At 38.6% G+C, this 21,491-nt stretch overlaps 1 protein-coding gene across 6 annotated transcripts in view; it reads left to right on the forward strand.

Moving 5' to 3' along the window:
• Window positions 1-21,491, forward strand: part of LOC101160162 (MICOS complex subunit mic25a-like) — a 66,040-nt gene that overhangs the window by 38,689 nt on the left and 5,860 nt on the right. For 3 of the 6 annotated variants that reach the window (XM_023956341.1, XM_023956340.1, XM_023956344.1), the window contains one exon: window positions 7,440-7,575. In XM_023956341.1, coding sequence (XP_023812109.1) covers window positions 7,440-7,575 — 136 coding nt within the window. Of the gene's footprint in view, window positions 1-7,439; window positions 7,576-8,003; window positions 8,225-15,945; window positions 16,117-21,491 lie in introns of those variants that run through there. The other 3 variants (XR_002873500.1, XR_002873501.1, XM_023956342.1) reach the window with 2 other exon arrangements.

A 21,491-nucleotide genomic window follows, 5' to 3' on the forward strand; every position in this document is an offset into this window, starting at 1 on the left:
CAGAAGGTAGCCAATCACAAACGTCAACCTTCATGTCCATATCTGTAAAAAGTGTTTTGATTGCACACATAAAAGTGAAAATTGTTTTTATTTGCATGTGTTTTTGAGTTTCAAGTGCAAAATAATATTTTGAGCCCACAAAGTTTTATGCTCAACAGTAGTTAGGTGCAGACACGTTGACTTACATGTGGTACATTTTCAAGTTTAATCTATAGTTTCTTGTATTATATAGGATGTAAAAGCAGCAAATTGTTCTTCACAAGTAGTTTTTTTTTACAAAGTTGAGACGCCTGACAACTGGTGTACAAAGGATCCTCAATTACTGGCTGCTGGTGATGGGTAAGGAGGGATGGGAGAGGATGAGTGAAGGAGCGGACCAATACAAGATAGTGGAGAAGAGGATGTGTTCCCCCAGTCAATTGAAAAGCTGTCAAGGTGCAGGTGCATACAAGCTACAAGCTGCAGATAAGGAGGAAGTCTTTAGCTGTTTCCCTTTTCACCTCCTGTGCTCTCCCTCTGCCGTTATCATCTCTCCTTTTCTCTTCTCCACCGCTCCACCGCTATTAATCAGAAGAGTAACGGCAAAACAGTTTGCTCAGGAATTCTAAACCTCTAACAAGTCAAGTCAATTCCTCCCTCACGAGATAAGAATGGATCTGTTTACCTCATTGTTTTATCTCGCCGTTGGACCTGTCCAATAGTTTGCACATTGTGGATATTTTATGCTGACTCGGATTTTGGCTAATTGTAGAGGGTTTTTTATTATTATATTAAGGCGATTTTTCAGACAAACAAAGCCAGTGTCTGTCTTTGCATTTTTGTTTACTAAATGCATTCTTAAATCAACCCAATAAAATCCTGATTTCCACAAAAGCGAGAAAGGTTTATGGATGCTTTAGTGCGGGTTTAAAGCTCTATTAACGTAATCTTTTATAGGATGGTCTTTTTTGTTTTTTTTTACCATCTAACACAGGGCTGCTCATTCCTGCTCCTCCAGATCTACCACCCTGCCTTTTTTCCAGCTCTCCCTGCACTGCTTACTGCTGATTACCTGGATGAGGCGTGTTCATTCAATCAGATTGTGGAGACATCTGATTGAGCTAATCAGCAGCTAGCAGGACTTGGAGATCTGGAAAACAGTCGGGGGGGGGGGGGGGGATTTCGAAGACCAGGAATGAGCAGCCCTGATCTAACAAGTAAACTTAGAGTGCAAGCATTTACCAAACATTTATGTCTCACATTTGACTGATAATATCCGGGTGCTCTGTGGTTCTCGCCACACGGGAAAAAAGCCCCTGGTTCCAATCCCGACTTGGAGTTTGGATGTTCTCCTTATGCACGTTGGGGTTTTCTCCAGCTTCTTCCCACAGTCCAGACTAATTGATAGTATCTCCAATTGTCTCCCACAGGATCACTGCCCCCTCAGTCTTTTGCGTTGACTGTTTCATTGATTATTATCTTTCTCATATTTAATTTCAGCTGCCAAATGCCACACTTTTTTCTGCACCGTTAAAATGCCTTCCGTTAAAACAGAACATTTCATTCCGGCAGGCTTTGTGTCACGGTGGAGTGGCTCGAGAGCCGGTTGGACCCAAATGCAGAGGCGGAGGCACACGGTTCAAGGGCAAGGGGTTTAATAGAAACAAAAAGCGCTGCAGAGCAGGAAGACAAAACAAAACTAAAACTTACTGTGGCATGGCGAGGGACAAGGAACAAGGCATGAACACCATAACAGGGGTAATGGACCAACACAGGAGGAAGGCAGAGACAAGACTTAAATACAGACAGGGCAGACAAGACACAGGTGGACACGATCAGGGCTGATGGGGACCAAAGGAAGTAAAACTCAAGAAAACAGACAAGACAGGAGAACTTCAAAATAAAACAGGAAACAGAAACAAGACAGAACAAGGACCAAAAACAAGACAACAAATTCAAATCATGACACTTTGGTTTTGTCTTACAAGTGTCTCAAGCTAAATCAAGTGGGACACGGGAACCATCGTTAAAAAATCAAAACATACTTTGGGTGTCCAAAGAATGGATTTTAAATACTGTGAGGATGTTTAAGCGTCTCTCTTAAACTCCTTCAGATAGGACTTCCTTTAGAAAACCTGGACCCCTCTATCAGCATTTATGACTGGTGTTATATCTGACCCTTCTATATCCTGGAAGCTTATAGATATATTTAATTAATCAATGATGAAAATGATTGTTTTTTGTCTGATTTCAAACCAAGTAGTTGGTCATTTTAAATATCTCTTTACATATGTAGTCAGAGGACATGAGTAACAAAGTTGTAAAGTTCTTTAAAGCTCTACTAACTTAAATTGATTGAGTTTTTTTTTTGTTTCTTTGACACTATTTTTCAGTGAAACACCAACAAGATTTTCTAATTAGTCCAGTCCTTTGTACTTAACGAGATGAACAAAGTCCAAGCATCCAGAAGCATTAAGGAAAGCAGAAAAACATCCCTCCTAACTGGATGGGAAGCCCAGCTTAAAGCAATAAAAGCATCTCCCTTATCAGTCTTGTGGCCTTCTCCAGAGGCTCTCGTTTTTTTAGCGAAATGTTTTTGTATTTTCAATTTTCCAATTTCTGCGCTTTCATTTCTTCTCTGCTTTTTGTTTGGCTAATCTGCGTTGTCTTGAATTCTGAGGCTGCCTCTGCAGCCTCTGCTGGAGATTAAGAATAATAGACAGCCGTGTTAATTAAGCGACTTGTCTTGTTGTTTGTTTTGTCATATTTCCTGCTCGTAGATGCGTGAACTCCCACAAAAATGGCTGCACGTTCACACATTAAAAAGCTTTTGAAGAAGACGCGTTAATAGCAAGAGTCCCCATCATGGCTGGGTGGATTGTCAGGGATGCTACTGTACCAACCGCCCCACCAGTGCCAACTCTTCCTGCTTTTATTTGTTTTTGTAAGCGTCTTCTGTCAGCTCTGTAGATTTAGACATCACAATTAGTTTGGGAGCATTTGGACGGAGCTTATAGGCTTTTGCTGCACCTCGACCAATTTTCTGCTTCAAGCGTCTCTAATAAACCTTGTAGTACTATCAGAAGCCTCCGACTTCTCTGATGAAGGCCATTTATTTCACATTAAGAGGGAGTTCCTTATCTTATGCTTCCTCAAACGGAGAGAAGATAACGATGGTTTGCTTTGGTGTCACACTGTCTATGTTGTTCTTTCTGCAACATGAAAGGGGGGGGGGGTAGCAGAAAGAAAAAAGGATGGCAGAATTGGAGGGAAGATGAAGAGGATGGTGGTTCGGCGATGGTGGTTGTCTTATAGTGTACATTTGTTTGAAAAGTGGAAGTCTATTTTAGTTTAGAAATTTTAGACGTCTGGGTTGTGCCAGGGTAAAAAATTAATCAGATTCTAGCAACATTGACATATTAAAAAATAAGAAGTAGCACTGCCTTTAAGTAAATTATCTTTTTAGGTTCACAAGCAGTTTAAGCAAATAGATATTTTTTTATTTTAAAAAAAATTTAAAATCTGAGTTTGATGGAGGCTTCATGAAGCTGCTTTAATTCTGGTGTTCCATTGGAAATAACACATCAGAAACAATCTAAAAAGAAAAAAGGCAAGCTGTTGCATCCCGTCAGTCTAGAATGATGTGGTTGATCTGTAGCTTAAATCGGTGATCCGTTTTCAGGCCACGGATCTGTTTAACGTAGTACGGTACTTTCTTTTTCAGCTTCCAGAGTTCCTTAACTTTTGAGGGTAAAGTTGATGCAGGTGGTTTGAACTTTATTTTATACACCAGATTTCCTGCAGGAAACATTGAAATTTGATGTGGATTTTCCCTTAGCCCATAAAAGCCCCCCCCCCCCCCCCCCCCCAAAAAAAAAAGAAAGAAAAAAAATACAATAAAAGTAAAACAAATGATTAATCACTTATTGAAAATGGTTAAATTGATTGACGTTAATGATATTACTTAACTTGCTCCAAAAATTGATAAATTGATTCAAAAATCTTTCCTAATCTAATTTAATTTTGCACGTTTTTTAACTTTTGATACTTGATGAAATTTTGCTATGAAAATTCCTGAAACAGTGTTTTGTCTATTTTACTGATATAGTATTATGTTTTAATCATATGAATTACTTTTATAAGTAAAATAATCTGCATATATTTATATAACTGATCTGCATTGCCATGTTGATTTCTGAAATAGTTATTTTTGCATAATAATTAAGTAATTCATCTTTGTCATGTGCTTTATTGATACTTTATGATTCTTAATTCTGTCTGATAAAAGCTGGGAACCGGATATTGATAAATCATGTAATAAAATGGTTATAGTATAACGGGGTGGAATTATATAAGTTCGCTTCCTTCCACTCCCTTTCAAGCAATATTTATTAATATTTCTAATTATCCTAAGTTTGATTAGTTACTGTATGAATGTATAACTGATGATTGCATTGTTTTTGTGTATTATTTCTACTTAATTGCTTGAAATAAACCATTTCAAATCAAATCAAAAATAACCGTCAAAGTGGAAGCTAAAAAAATTGGATGCCAACTTCAGCCTCATCAAACCGATCAGACCAGAGACGCAACGGTGACCATGTAAACTAACTGAAGGTCATGAGACGGACTCCCCACGCCATGTGACAGAGATGCACCACAGACAGGCAGACTGCAGTTTAAGAAACCCAACAGCTGCTTTCTGGTGAGCATTTTAATTACAAAAAATCAGGAAAATGAACCTCCATCATTGCATTTTTTTTTACTCTGGAGCGGGCATCAACCTTTGAGTCTTAGACCTCCCCTTCCCACGAATCCCCCCTTTTCATCATTTTCTCACTTCATCTCTGAGTGTCGGCCCGGCAACCCTTTCTGAGACACAAACTGTGAGGAAGCTTGTAACTGCTTACAGCTCATGACCGCATGTGAGGAAGGATCAGCTCGTAAAAATGTTAGTCTTCCTCTCAGCTCACCCTGACTGACCAACACGGGAGGAAGACCTAAAATACTCCTGACCTCTCGAGATGCAGAACATTTTTACCATCCGCAAAAGGTCAGTCCATTACTTCTGACCAAGAGGGTTTTGGTGAAAAACTTGAAGGCGGCCATTTGTCCTCCTGGTAGAAACTGCAGTGGAGGGTTGGTGTTGATGGATTTCCATTTTGTGATCCACAAACTCAAGTGTCAAAATGAAAAGCTGTGTAAAAAAACAAAAGGATCTTTCAAGAAGAATTCAAGTTTTCATATCTTCTATTAATGAGGCAAAATAAAAAAGGCACAAACTATTCAGGTGTGGGTTTTACTTTTACATTTACATGGTTAAACAAATTAGCGTCTTTACTTCTTTTTGTTTAACATATTTAAGAAAAGTAAAGTGCTGGCCTCATTTCTTTTCTTCCTTTTTTTGTTCGGATATTTTTTGATGTTGGCACATGAATCATTCAAAGAGGAAAAGCAAAGAAGTTTTCATCCTTCATCCCTTTCAGAAATGTTCCCTCCGTCGAGTTTTCCTCTTCATCCCAGTTAATTTTCCTTCTTAACCCTCATCACACACGCCAAGATAAACCCAGTCATTGAGTTCATGATACTGGCATTGATAATAACGAGTGTGCACCTGTCTGGATGTGCTGTAATTGAAATGATTGGGTCAGCTATCCTGGATGGTCAAAAGCAAAATGAGCTTTTCATTTGGCTCTCAATTAAATCTGCTGTTAACTGGTCCTCATAGTGAAGTGTGTATGCAGAAGCAGCCGGGTGCATGTGCACACAAAGCGTTCTTAGTTTTCCACACACGTGTCTGTACCTGTGTGAGTTTCTCCCACTTCCTCCTCTCTGCTACATTTTTTAAGAATTCATAACGGCAAAGCAGTCGGGAAGCGAGCGAGTCATAGTTGACTTAAGAGAAATAGACAGGCAGAAATAAATTATAGTAGAGCCCACATTTCACATCAAGAATGGCTAATTTAATCTCTCAAAGCTCACCTTCTCGCTGTATTTCATCAGAATGATCCAACCCACTCAATTAAGTGTGATTGGGCTCTAATTGTACAATTTGCAATGAAACACGTACCAGGCAGCGCATTTGTTGTTGAACAGGTTCCCATCTGTGCAGACGAGAATGTTACCGTCATACGCCTAATTATTCTATTAAGATTAGTTTCTTTTAAAAAAAACAGCATGTTTGGAAAAGTTTTGCTTTTTTGTGGAAGATGAAACAAAGAAACTCATCGGTATAGTTATACCGATTTTATTTATTTATTTTTTAGCAGCGATCTCCACAAGTTTAGTCTTTAAAAGAATAGAATTGATTGGTTGGTTGGTTGGTTGGTTGGTTAACCGATTTCAAGCGATAAAGAAAGAAAAAGGGGGGAAAAAGGACAATACAAAAAACCGATGTCAATATAAACCAATTTAAGATATCAATTCATAAGTTGATTAAAAAATAAAAGACAAATCATGCCGTTTTAAATATGGATTATAATCATCAGTAGACCTATTTACACACGATACATTGAATCTATTGAATCCAAAGACTGATTGATTGGGTAAAAGTAAGTGAGAAAAAGCTAATTCAAAGTATGCCGCCTCACAATGTTTTATAAAACATTTTTTTGTTCTTAACATCTGTTTAAAGTTCTTAAAGTCGGTCTGTGATCATATTTTGATGTATTTTCAAAGCATTCACAATTCACAACAATTTGAATAAAGAAATAGTCAAAAACAGAATTTTATACTTTATACTTCTTAACATCTATTATGGTAAAAATGTCCCCAGAGGATTTTAAAAATGAGATTTTCATTGAAGCGGGTCTTTAAAACGTTTTCAGTCCAAGTCCGAAATTCTTATTATCTTCAGAATTTCTTTTACCAAATTCCCGAAATCAATATTAATCTATTAAACCTAATAAAACAAAAATAAATTGCTTATTGATCAGAAAGTGTTGGATGTTATTAAGTTCCCTCAACCCCATATTGTGAAAAAATCGTTCCTATTTCTGAATTTTTCTGAATTTTTCTTAGATTTAAACTTGTTCCAGAGTTTAGTGCCGTACATAATAACTAGAAGACAAAGGACGTGTTTCTTTCTTTTCGTTTTTTTTGTTTAAAGCCATTTGCTACATTCAAACCCAGATGTAAAGGTCAATCCAGGGATATCTGGTCTAAAGCCTCAAAGACCTCAATGATCTGCAGAGTTTGAATCTGAAGAGACTTTCTTTAAACCTTCATGTTGGTTTCAATTGTTTCTATGGGATCTGTGACCATTTAATGTATTTTACTCATAGGTTTAGTGTTGGTCATTGAATTAAAATGGATCAATTCTGTACAAATATTACCTTTTATTTTCCTTCAATGAGTGTTTGAGTTTTTAATCTGACACCTTCAACAAGGAAGTTGGAGGATAAATATTTTATTTGTTCTCAGTAGACCTTTATTTTTGTTTTTCTCTGTGTTTCCTGCAGGTCTTGCAGTACAGCTCCAGTGTGTTCTGGCCTGCAGGCTCAGATTTTATCTTGTTACAGAGACAACAGAGACCAGACCCTAAAGTGCTCAGACCTGGCCAAGGAATACCTGCAATGTATAAACGCTGCAAGAAAGGTGAGAGGTTTCTCCGTCTGTGTTTCTTTTTTTATAAAATAAAAAAACAAAAAATAGAGTATCAATCATGGTTCCACTATTGGTTAAAATTAGTGTCATTTTCTTTGTAAGAAAAAAGACAAAAGATTAGAATAATAAGGAAAAGTGTTTTCATTTCCACAATTCCTTTCAAAAAGTTAAAGTTTGTATTTTATTTATTTTTTTACGTAAATTTGGGTTCCAGCTCATGAAACTGAAGATATCAGCATTTATGCATAAAAGCAAAGACAGAGGTTTGATCTATTGATCTATTTTCAATAAAAGAATATTTTTTTGAATGGAATTATGGAAATAACACGTTTCCCAGTTATTCTAGTTTTTTGGAATTGATTTCCTTCATGCAGCCAGATGCTCACCAAACCTACATCTCTGTTTGTTTAATTCTGAAGCTTTAGGAGAAAGACACAAAGGTGGCAAAGCCTCTTCAAAGTTCATCAGTATTGCCAGCTGTAGGAATTGAGGAGAAGGTAGCAAAAGAAGATGTGGCGTAGATGCAGGAAAAAACACAAAGAGCATCGACATAAAAAAAAAGAATTCACTTTTTAGTACTTTCAGTGGCGGTTGGTGGAAAAAGCAAAGGTCGTGTTTTGCATAAATGTGTGGAAAAGTTTCTTGGTATTTCCTAAAGTTCTTGTGTGAGTTGCAGAGCTTCTCCTGAACTTAAAAAAGATTTCAATCCAAAACAAGTCTCTAAGCGGGAGAAAACCGTTTGTTCTAGTCCGCTGGTCCGGATCGAGTCCTGAACCTTAAGGCATTTGGACTGTAGTCAGACTGCTGTCAGGCTTGTCAGCCTACAAAACTACAGCAATAAAATCTCTTCACTCATTGGTCAGGGATTATGAGGCAAAGCAACTAGAGAAAGAAATTCTGGAAGTCCTGCACTTTGTTAGTTTGTTGGTTCATTCAAACTTTACGTTTTGCTGATCAGTTTTAAACATCAGGCTCAACAGTTTAACTGCTGCGTTGGTCTCTACCTTTTATGACATGGATTGTGGGGAAAAGAGGAGGAAGCAACGTGCATCACGTTATATCTTTTTAATTGCATTTTTTAACTGCATTCATCTGACCGCATTGGAATGAGCTGCTGTGTCTCATCGTCGTGGTGAGGATTGAGAATTCTGTCAAGGAACTACAAGGTATCACTTAGGATGACGTCACAGCAGCTTCCTGATTGGCTGTGGATCTTGTCAATCACTCTTGTGTTCAGTTTGTAAAAATCTTTGTTTGCGATCAGATATTTGTTTTCAAAAGTAACCCGAGATGAGCAAAATCGGCAAAAAAGTCATCTTTATTTTCTTTACAATTATTTTAGATATTTAAGGCAGTAAAACTAGACACTTTATACATTTTTCTCGGACAGACAAACATTTTTACACTTTTTTCTCTCTTGATTAAACTCTCAAAGTTCAAACCCTCATAGAAAAATCAGTCCAGTGTTGGAGAATGAAAACATCAAAGCGATCAGACTGAACAAAACTTTTATCAATCAGCATGAACTTAAATCTAATGGCACATAACCAGTATTAAAACATAACAGAATTCAATACTGTCAACTAATCCTAAATTGTTGAAACATAATTAAAAATAAATCTGAAGCCTTAGAACTTTGGTTTGATTTCTAAATATTTGATCAACTAAAATACTTTTTTTGGATACTGGATAGAGCACCAAAATGCTCTATTTTTTCATTATATGTGATTTATATCCTCAATAGTCAAAAGAAGAAAGATTTTTGGTTCAAGCAGTCAGCTTGAGGTTAAAAAAACACAACCTTAAAGTTTTTTACAGAGGAACAACTGAGGATTCAGGAGTTATGCATGCACTCTGTAAAAAGCAGCCTTTCCCTCCCAGTATCCCAGAACTCTCAGTGTGCCTCACTGTTGTATTATTCAACCAAAAAAGCCGGTTTCTCCACTTTGTTCATCACTGCGCTGGTTACAAATTCACAGAAAGTTAGAGAGAAAAGTGCAGCAGGAGGAGGAAGGCGAGCCGGAGGACAGAATGCTGGGAGCCCGTGGCTCCACAGCTCGGGCTGGGAAGGCGTTTGAAGGTACAGTTGCTGATCAGGCAGCCAAACAACGCATCGCTGCGCCTCACCCGGGTCTCAGCTCACATCTTTGCGTTGCTGAGGGGCACTGAGGCTTATCCTTGGAGTACAACAATACAGAGTGCGATAATCAGCTTGCTGAACAAGGATTCCTCTGCTGTTGCACTAATCGTGTCTTCTTTCAGGATCATCTGTACCACAGGCGGTGTTTATCTTCTTATGCGGTATAAATATGAAAACATACAGCGCTGGAATGGTGTGTGTGTGTCTGTGTACGTTTCCTTCTCATGTTATCCTCTGTGATTTAATGAGGAGCGAAGAAAACTTTATGAAAAGTGTCTTTAAAAGACTGCAATGCACATAAGTTATAACATGTTGCTGATAGCTGCCTTTACTCACATAGAAAGGCCTTTTTTCAGTAGATACAAATAAGATGCTTTCAAGATCAAATGAGTCAAGAAGTAAAGTAAAGTAGGTTGTTAGATTGTGAAAAGTTACTTGTAAAATCGTTTTTTTCAAGTAATGTAGAAACTGGACAAAATTTCTGAAAGAGATTTTGTGTTTTAGCAGTGAAAGTGCATGGAAAATAAAAACCTAAAGTTGATCCCTTTAGTCAAATTTTCCTTAAATCCTTTCTGTTTTATGTTAAATACGTTTTTCCAACCTATTTAAAGAGCCACTTCGATGAAAATTAGGTTAAATAAATGTGTTAATCCTCTTATAAAAGATTGTTTGGATGTTTTTACATTTGTGAGTGACAACGACACACCACAACATTTGGACAAGTGATATTGGGCTTTAAAAAGATGAGTTTAAAACACTAAAATCAATTTTTTTAAACTTATTTCAAAACAATTTCCATCTTGAACAGGAACATTTTGAAATTAGACGGAGTCAAAACATTTCATGCTTGTAAAGATTTTAAAGACATCTTTATGTTTTTCAATTATGCTTGGCTTCAGGGTTATATGTGATGATTCGTTAATATATCATTACAAAATGAACATTGAAAAGTGTTTAACAAACTGCACTGATACAGTCATGAATCTACTCAGCAAATGTGGCTTTTTGTGTTTTTTTCTGCTATTCAAACTCAAAATTGTACTTGTTTTTTGTTATATAGATATAAAAAAAAAGAAAAGCGACTAAACTGTCATGTGAAAAAAAGCAAAACAAGTTTTGAACTTTTCAAAAGTTTAAAGAAAACCTTAATGGCCCGTGATTTGTCCCTGTTTGTGTGTTGTTTTCGTTTGCGAAGAATGACAACTGTGTTGCGTTTTGATCAGTGTCGCAGCGGGTCACTGCACAAGCATGCATATCACACGGTCTCCCTGCTGAGTTATGCCGCCATCCATTTGTGTGCATGTTATAGCGGCTTCTGTTTTTGATGGCGAACGAGCGGAGGATCCCACAGAGACGCAGCAAATAGCCTCCAGTCATTATCCACCGGGATGCTGAGGCAGACCGGGCTAAAGTGAAGCGTACACGCTCACACACACACATACACACACACACACACACACACACACACCCACACACACATACACACACTGTCGCAGGTCCAGCCGTTTAGCAGCCGGGCTAAAACATGGCAGGTCCAGATCTGTTTCAGTGAAAACGAAGAAACGGGACCGATTTTAAACGATGAGGAAACAAATTTAGTGTCGGCACAGATTCCACGTCTTTAATGAAACAGAAAAAAAAGAACAACTTGGTGAATGAAGATGGAAAAAAAATGTTTTCCTGAAGGTTTTAGGCTTTTCTGACGCTGGACTTTGAATTTAGAGTTACTCCAGAAGTGAAACCTGATGGATGGATGGATGGATGGATAGATTGATGGATGGATAGATTGATGGATGGATGAATAGATGAATAAATGGATGGATGAATAGATGGATGAATAGATAGATGGATGATGGATAGAATTTATTCCAGACACTTAGTCCAAACAATAAAAATAAGTACACATACCCCCTACGTTAAAAATGTCACAAAAAATGCATGTCAAGAATGCGCAAGTTAAGATAAATACAAAAAACTAATAAAATAACAAAAAAAACATTAATTGGACATAACGAACAATAAACATCAGTTACTAGGACAAATAAAGACAGTCCCTCCAGTGTTCGACTGGAAGCGTATGGCACTAAATCTAATGTTACTTATAGCCAAGATGAGAGTCTTCTCTGAAGCCTTTAGCCTGCAGATAAACCTGAACATGAGTGATCGCATGCAATCCCAGAGTGTTCATTCTGAGAGAAACAAACGCTCATTAGCACTCGTCCTCCTCAGCTTATTTAAGAGCACTCTTAGAGCATCATTGGACGCCACCTGCAGCTATCTCATACTGGCACTTTTATGGTTTATAAAAGTGTTTTTACAGAAGATGCAGGCAGATAAACTGATTAAAACAGAAAAGGGAGGAAGAGAAAAGTCAGAGAAAGGAAAAATATTTAAGTAAAAGCATCAGTGATACTAAGAATTGGATGCATTTTGATTTTCACCAGTCTAGTAACTCTCCTCATCTTATGTGGTTTTCAAAATGTGTCATTATTATGAGAAGCATCTGTTTTAAAGAGCATTGAAAGCAAGCATCGCTATGTTTAATGTAGGCCTGGGCGAAAAATCCATTCAAAGACTCTGAGTTATTCTGTAGCCAATGAGCTTCTGGATGACCAGGATGTCCCGCCTCCCCTCCCCTTGACTGACGTGACACTGTTTTTACGAATCGACCGGTTTTAGAATCAAAACGGCAAAAAATAAAAGCGCAACGCAAAAAAAATAAAAGTGCGACTCAGAAAGATGATTTCAAAATAAAACTGCAACTCATTAAGACGATTTCAGAATGCCGAGAAAAAAATATCGGCAACTGAGAAATATGATTGTGCTTTGGGTTATAGCTTTTGGTTGCAGATTATAGGTTTTGGTTCTCAATTTAGGCTTTTGATTTGCAGATTTGATGCGCGGTTTTACGTTTTTGATGCACAATACTTTATGCGCTGAATTGACACCATAGAAGAGGCCCCACGCTGCAACATTTGCCTTTAGCCCATCGCAGTCAAAGGCAGCAGCACCACAAACCCATTCAAACACCTGGAGGAACCTTTTATTACTGTTGTCCTTCACTCTGTAACACCAAACATGAACGCGCGCCCCCAACACTTGTGCACGCTCTCACTCACTCTAGCGCGGCACGCGCTCATTCCTCCTACACACGCAGCGCGCTGACACACATACTCATTCTGCAACACCTATATAGTTAGTTAGTTAGTTAGTTGTTAGTTGTTACTGTTATTTGTCAATAAAGAATACTGCGTTTTAATTATGAATTGTATTCATTTGCGACCCTGCCGCCGGTGGATTCTGTGTTTTTCAGCGGCGGGGCGGGTTGGTGATTGGTGTAGGGCACGGTTGACCGCGACTGCTGCTGCTACTGCTTCATTAGCATGGTGATCAAAAATCCCACACAGTCACAGCTCTAGTTTATATTTTGTGGGACACAGAAAAAATGCGACTTCTCCAGTACCGATAGCAGAACCGTTGAGGTCAGATCTTAACGATACTGCGGTCTTGAAGAATGTCGCCCCGGGGCTCGTTCAATACCGGGGCTCGCTACCATCCCTAGGAAAGGGGCACGGTGGAGAACAATCACCAAAGTGGTCGCTTTGCATATAGTTAAAGTCATGGTACCCATATATACCGTGGAGAAGACGGGTTTATAAATTTAATTAAAACCTTAGACCCCAGATATGAGCTGTATCGTTAATCCTTTAGAAAATGGTGCTACTCTAAAGGTGAATGTTTGTCTCCTTTTAGTCTAGACGACAGTGTGACTTAAAACACAACTGGGACTTTGATTCCAAGAGTCTGTTCATTTATTTATTATTCATCCCAGAAACGGGGGTTACATTTGTCTTGCGTTTGATTAAATAAAAGCTAAATCTGCTTTAACTTAAGTTGTCTGCCGTTTGTACTTATTGCTTTCCTTAAGTAGGGGGGCAGAAATCAGGAAAAAATCGGAAATCAAATTAAAAAGAATAAAATCTGAGATTTTATTTTTAGGCCATATCGCCGAGCCCTAGTTTAACGGTAAAAAGAAAGTGGTTTAAGCTGCTCATTCTTCTGTTTTGGTAAATAGTCACATCATGGAGGAGACAGCAGAAGGGTAGAGAGCATCAAAGCCAAGGAAGATTTCTCCTAAAAGAATAAACTACTAGTTGAAAAATAGAAGCAAAAAATAAAAATAATCAGGTAGAAATTGTAAATGAGGTTAAGTGGAACCAATAATAACCTCAATAAAGACAGAGTGACAGAAGAAAATGAACCAAATTACAAATTCTAGGACTAACGGGTATTACAGGAATGTAAATGAGAAACGGGAAAACTAAAACATAAGAGAATAAAAGGATGAAGAGGGAAGAGCTGGAGTTGTTAAAAAAGAAACCGGTAACCTGTGAAGAGTGTTTGTTTGAGAACACCAAGGAAAGAAGAGACATGCAGATGGGATGGATGGGGAGAAAAAGTGGAGGTTAGGGTTAAAATCAGAGGAACTGTAGATTCATGATGGGAGGGCAGGAGATGGACAGAAGATGAAGAGGAGCGCAGAAAAGACAGACTGTTGGTCCCTCAGCAGTCAACACTAATGAAAAAGAATGAGAAGCTGCTGACCGCGCCGGCACAAACACACAGGAGGCTTCACACTTGCTTGGTTGGAAGTTTTACATTTCTAAACTCGAAAAAAAAATGTTTTTAAAAGTTTTCTATCATGCATGAACGGGATTCAGAAAGCTCTTCACTGTTCTTTAAAGTCGACCTAATTAGAAACGCATTGTTTTCCAATTTGTACTAAAAGACATTACGGAAGAATGTCTGAAGCGTTTCTTACAGTTATTTTAAAGAGCACAACTTTTCAGCAAAGTTTCTGTACGTTTGGAGCCAAAAATACATCTGGCCTTTTGTTTTTGGTTTTTATTAGCATTTATCTCTGTTATTTATGACTATTGATGGACACATTTCTTGCTGCTGTCAGTACCAAAGGTTTGGTCTGCTTTGCTCTTGGACCAAACAGCCTGGAAACATCACACGGTTGCAGCAGCGGCAGCAGCAGCTTATCTTTGCAGACAAAAGTTCTGACAAAGCGAAAAAAAGCACAAAGAAAAAGGTCTTGCTAGTGCCGTTTAGTCCTCCGACTACAAATACAGTTCTGTGCCTGGGCCTCATCGCCACATCACGTTTACTAACAACAATTACGCAGTTTTTTCCTAATAAATGACTTTTGTTTTAAAATAAAAAAGGCATGATGCTTACAACACTTTGCTTTTCATCTGCTTTGTCTTGTCTTTAAAGGCTTAGATTGTTTGCATTCTTCACATGATTGCTTTGCTGCATCAAAGTTCACTTGCAAGCGGACGTGGACCATTGGTTTTTGGATGGACCAGCGTTTGTGGCTCACATCAGAGTTTAGATGAAAGTTCAGACCTGCCAAGCAAAGCAAACTCTCCAAGGAATCAAACTTGTGGTCCAATCCAGACTGCACAGTGCAGCCTCAGTTCCTCTAGCCTTTCTACATCATGAACTTCTGGCTGTCTTTTGTGGGCCCACACACAGGTTCTGCATCTGTTTTTACACTTGGACATGCTTTCTGATCCTCTGGACCTTCTCAGTTTGGAGCTGGCAGGACGGTCTGTGCAGGAAGCCAGGAGTGAAACCAGTGGACAGTTGAGCCACATGCTGGACTTTCAAAAGAAGTTTCAATACAAATTCAAAGCATAAAAAAATCAATAGATTTAGAGAACAGCCTCCCCGTTTATCTATAGCTCTGCAGACATTGGGCTATTTGAAGGTCCAGGTAAAGCGCAGATCAGTTTCCATCTTTTCTAAAATATTTAAAACCCTTTTAATGGTTGTTTCTTGATGCATGTTACAAAATTGTGGCGCTAAACTCTTCAAATTAGAGTGTTATTTTGAAGGGGCATGATTCGAAAGGTTTCTAAGTTTTGATTGATGTTTTTGCCAGTTTCTTCCGAATCAAATATCCTTATAAAGCGTATTTCGTTGTTTTGAGTGGTTTTCTCTTCAACATTTAATTTTACTGGTACAAATGTAACACAGCAGCATGAATTGTACATGTTTTTGTTCTAAAACTCTCACGCGGTGACTTTGGTTTGCCTGTTTTTATAAAGTGAAGTTATTCATCCTTCAGCCAGAAATCTATGATCACCAGGCAGGGAGCTCAAATCAAATCAAATCAAAACCAACAATTGAGCATGTTTGTGTCATTCCAGACTCCTCAGCATGTTGGGCAGCAGCAGGCGAACGGCAGCAGCTGATTGCGTGGCGGTTTAGCCGTGGCGAGTGATTTTTAAGCGTGGACCCATGCTGACTTGGGCCCCACTTCACTTGGAAGGTCTCCACAGACGATGCACTGATCAGTCCAGGAAGATTTCTGCTTTCTGGTGAAGTCTGCTTCATCATGGTTTTTGTGTGCATGCTTTATTTAGTTTTGTTTTTGTTTTTTCGCACCGAGTTTTACACGAATGTGGAAATTCGACAATGATGAGCGCTGCTGGTAGACACTGAATGAAGAAGCCCAAAAAGCGGAAGGCATTTAAATGACTTTGATGGAGAAAATTGTGCAATGTGTGTTTTTTTTGTTTGTTTGCCTGATTGCGGCGTTAAATCTTTTGAAAAGTGAACATTTTCAATCACTGGTTTTGTTTTTTTCCGTTTGCATGGTGGATTTCAAACTTTTCCTTCCACTAAATTATCGTAAGATAAAAGTTTCATTCCATGATTATCTTTTGTTTCTTTTTGCATCTCGTCTCAGTGGAATTTCTGTTTATCTGTTGGATTTTTTTATCCAAAATTTTGAACATGTCAATTACAGATCTGTATTTCTGTTTTTCTTGAGAATGTTTCAATTGTGTGACAAAACATAATTTATTCATGTATTTATTTGACCTACAGCTAAATGTAAACTCTCCATAAATCTACAGGACAAACATGCAACTACAACAGGAGACATTTCCGTTTTTTTTTCTTCTTTATTTTCGTGCTGCTTTGGTCTTTTTGTCCATTTTTAAAGAATACTCATTCATGTGTCAAGTGTTTTTTTTGCCTCTTCCTCTTTTGAACCACCTTTCATCTTCCTGCCTCGTCTGTCTGGAAAATCTCTTTTTTTTTTAGCTCCGTCTTTTGTTACTTTTCTTTCGTTTTTGCTGTTTCTCGTAACAATTGATTAATCGATTTTATTTTCATACTGTCGGCAGATTTAGTCTCCAGCAGAAAGCATCAGTGTTTCCATCCCCACAGAGCATCGTTATCTTCTCCTGCTTTTCCTCTTTGGCTACTCATCTGTCTTCGATTGTATACGCTGTGGATTATGTCTTTAAATCTCATACACTACAGCTAAATTAACTTTTATTTCCAGGTTGTTTGAGAAACAAGAATCTGGTTATTTGTTTGTAAAGAACTTAAAGAGTCTGTGCTTGCTTTGGGGCTGTGGAGGTCACTCTAGCTTGACCGTTCCAACAGAAAATGGAACTCAGTAGGCTGTAACACCTATTTTTCTTTTACTGTGAAGCACTTTGGAGCCATCATAGGAGTTGTAAAGTGCTTTATAAATAAAGTCTCATTCATTGTTTCCATACAAAAGACAAAAATCATGTCAAAGCCTCAACTTGGACAGTTGGACATTTCCTACCATTTGGTATCATACAGACAATATCCAGATATATCGCTCCTTTCCTGAAAAAGATTAAAACACATTTTCTAATTTATTAGGTTTTTAACTAGCATTTAATTGTAGTTACTTGTTAACCATGTATACTTGAATGGCCAGAAAACAGGAACGCTCTGTTCAGTGGAGCCTCAGAAACCTTTGGGAGTGATGTTTAACAATCCATGTCTCTGGAAAACAGAAGGTCAAAAATTGTCTTCATTGCATGAGAAACATGGCAAAATAAAAACCGTTTTGTCTAGACCTGACTTGGAGGATTATTCAGGGCTTTTATTTCCTCTCTTTTAGATGATTGTTTGTCAGATTTAAAATTGATATTAACATTTTTCTTGTAGTTGCACAGACAAACGCCTGCATGCATTTTTAACAATTTAACCCTTAACTCCTCGTCTCGTCCTTAGAGGTCCACAAACCAAAAAACGCCCAACTATACCCAGAACTTGCAATAAAACCAGAAAATATCCCGTCGTCCAAGTTGTCAGGCCCCGTTTTTGTGACGTGTCATCACGACAGATCGGCTCAGTTGAGTTTTGAAGATACAGACAGGTCAAGACGATTTTATTTAGAGCTTTTTGTTGACTCTAAACTGTCTTTTACTGTGGCTAAATCTGTATGTATGGTTGAGATGATTGTTCTTATTTCCTTTTTTGTGTATTCTGTTTGAATTGATGCGTTGTTTTAGATTTAGAAGCACTTTGTGATTTTCTCTGAGAAAGGTGCTGTAGAAAGAGACATTTACTTACTTGGTGATACTTATTAAAATAAAGTCATTAGTGTTTTGTTGTTTTAGAGTCTCCTGCAGACTGAAACAGAGCACACCTGGCACGGTTATGACAAGAAGGTGCACCTTATCACTGTCGTCGCACGGTACTCCATGCTTCCGTGAATCCGTTTTCTGCAGCACGGTTGTGCTTTCTTTGGCCTTTCTGTTGCTGAAGCTGAAATTATAACAGAACAGCCTTTAAAGCTGGAAGTGATTGTACCATTTTTTCTCAAATTCAATATATTTGATTGACTTTACATCACAATTTTGTTCCTTTTCAAAGGCACGACAAACTTTTGCTTCTTTTGTTGTTTGCGTCTTGGTTGTGTGTGTGTTGTTGCCGTCTCTTTGTTATGTGTTGTAGAAAAGCCAAACACACAACCTAAGTTTCTTCTTTTCTCTTTTTTTCCTTATCGGCCTCATGACCCCCACGCCTCAGAGCTTTCAAAAGATAGAAAGGTGCAGGGAGGATGTCTGGAAGCAAAAGGGGAGGGGGCAGACTTAAGTTCTGACTATAGCCCTCTGGGGGGGGGGCATTTTCAGTGGCTTTCATGCCCCTCGCTCACTGTACCCTGACCTTTCTGAGTGCCACCACTTAAGTTGGCTTACGCCAACAGACCCCCCACTTTGGCCTTCTGCCTCTGTTTTGCAGTTGTTTGTGGGGGTGGTGGGGGCTGTAAGGATTCAGCACAGCTATGTATTGTGCTTACATAAAAGCCACCTCAGCTGAAGAAGCAATTGACACGTCTGTTTTTTTTTTTTTTTCCACTGTCCCACCGCCACCCCCTCACCGTTCCTCTGAAGAGGTTTGGTGGACCGGGACCACCAGCCGGGATAAAAGCAGCGGGGCTTTTAGCTGCATTTTTTCTCTGGCTTTTGTCGCTTTCTCACCACAACATTGGAACGGTCCACTTTCCTGCAGCCTCTTTTGTGTCCCGTCGTTGCTCAATCCATCGTTTTCTCTGCTCCGGTTTTGTGTGATTTGTAGCCTGTTTTTCCTTTGTGATCGCGCTGCGATTCTCACTTGCCACTCTCGGAGACATTGATTTTTTTTTTTTTTGCCTTTGTCTCCGGCCTTTTTCGTAAATACAGAGAAAAAAAACGTGTTATTGTTTGCAACCACATTTATGTCAGTAAGTTAACCTTCATGATTAACTTGAAAATCATTTTTCAGATCTGTGCTGCAAAATTTACTTCCAAAGCAATTAAATGTTTCTGATTCTTTTTTACTTTTTGGGAGTTTTCAAAAACTTTTCAAAGAAAGTTTTGTCCCTTTTTCTGAAAAAAGATATAATCAACACACAGATCTGCAATATAGATATGTCTTTGAAAGCATAGACCCAGAAAACCTATAGAGCCACTCTGATGAAAATGGTGTTTCTGATAGAGGACATCAGCATATCCCAGTATTTCTTTAGTTAAATCCTTGTGAATCAAAAGGGAAAAAGACATTTTTTTGTGATGTATGCTGGGTGGATTACAAGCCCCCTGCTCTGCTCCATTCTGATCCACTTGTAGACGACTAGATCTCCAAATAACTTTGTTTTCCGAGTCCGGAGAGCGTGTAGTAGTACAAGATGTATTTCAAATCAAAATTTCCATTAAATGAAAAATAAGTCTACACACGACTTTGAAAATAGGATTTGAAAAGGGATTGGCTTATGCTTATAAAAATCCAAACCCCCACTCAACAATACTCGTAACAACAAAACAACAAGATTAAACAATTTGACATTATAACGCTAACATACGAGAAACACCTGACGAAGACAGACAGACACGCCCAAATGCTCCGACCACACACCACACCCCCTATAAAGAAAAGAAGAAGGAAACACGATGCCTCCGCTGAAAAAATATACAAGAACAAAACAAACCCACAGCATGTGTGAACACATATAAACATGTTTCTTTTTTCCTTTTTCTCTTTTCCTCCTCTCTTCCCCCATTGTGTAAACAGAGAACTCTCAGGAAGGGGAAGGGGAAGGGCAGGGGTAGCTCCGCCCACATCTCACAGGCTAATTTCCAATTTTTTGGGGGCTAAAAACGCCATAATCATAGTGAAAAATTCGCTGGGAACCTTTTGGAAACTAGATCAACAGATGATCAGATTGGGACTTTCAACTTGACAAATTCTCACTTCCACTGTTATGGAGACTTAAATGACGTATAAATAGGTATATTCTTCCACAGCCTCTGAATGCTTAGCTTGCAGACATGGACTTCTATCCTAAAAACATCTTTTTTAAATCCAGGCTTTGCTCCCTCCTCAGAGGTAAAAAGCATGACGAGCTCAGAAGCAGCAGAGCAGCACCTTCCAGCTGCCTGCATCCTCTTTGACTTTCTGTAGCACAACTTTGTTACTAGTCTGCTTTCATCTGTCAGAAAATCTTTTTTTTTTATAACCAACATTATGGAGTCCTGAGTTACTACTTTTTGCAAACTTTAGAACATTTGTTTATATACTGACAGAAACAATTTGCATTGTAGATATGAATAATGCTGAAGCTGCACTATGATTCTATGAACTTTAGCCAAGTTATTTGGGTGAATGCAAAAAGAAAATACTTCAGAATATGCCATGGAAGTAACCGTGGGCTGATATTATTTCTGTTCTGACCCAAATCTGCTCATGTCCTGAACAAGCCGCCATGTAAACATCGTGTGGAGTTCATGGAAGGAAACTTGGGGAATCCTAATCCGCTAATCCGTACTGACGTCTTTTTCATGCCTGTTAAGAGTCATTCCCTTGGCTGCTGAAGTGGACCGTGTCCTTAAAAAGCTGCTGATAATCAACTTTTCCAATAATGACAATGATGTTGGGAGCAGAATTACGTTATCGAGCAATCATCATTGACCGATATATCTTTTAGTCGCCTGGAAGTTTGGCTTGTTGAATTTGCTCTTGTTGTCTGGCATCACACGCTGTCAGAAACTTTGCTGAGTTTTTGTGGTGCGTGTTCTCCTCCAGAGTGCCCTCAATTTTCATCTCCTCATCCTTCCCCAGATGAGTGGTCAGGTCTATCAAGTGCAGAGCCCCCCAGCCTATCAGCTGGGAGTTCCAATTGCATGCCAGTCATCAGATAAAATGGATTTCCATTTGACTCGGGCTCCCAGGCTCTGCAGAATGGAGAACAGGCAGACTTTTTCTGCTCCTCCTCTGCCTCTCCTTTCCATTTCTTTGCTTGTCTTTCTCCAGCTTTCTGCTCTCCTGATACTTCATTCTGTGTATTGCTGCCATGCTTCTTAGATCTGCAGGATGTGAAAGTACACCTATGGTAAATGACAACAGTTTAAAAAAACAGCTTCTAAATTAAACACCTTTGGAT

Source organism: Oryzias latipes, chromosome 7 (genome assembly GCF_002234675.1).
Source record: "Oryzias latipes chromosome 7, ASM223467v1".
Taxonomy (NCBI): Eukaryota; Metazoa; Chordata; class Actinopteri; order Beloniformes; family Adrianichthyidae; genus Oryzias; species Oryzias latipes.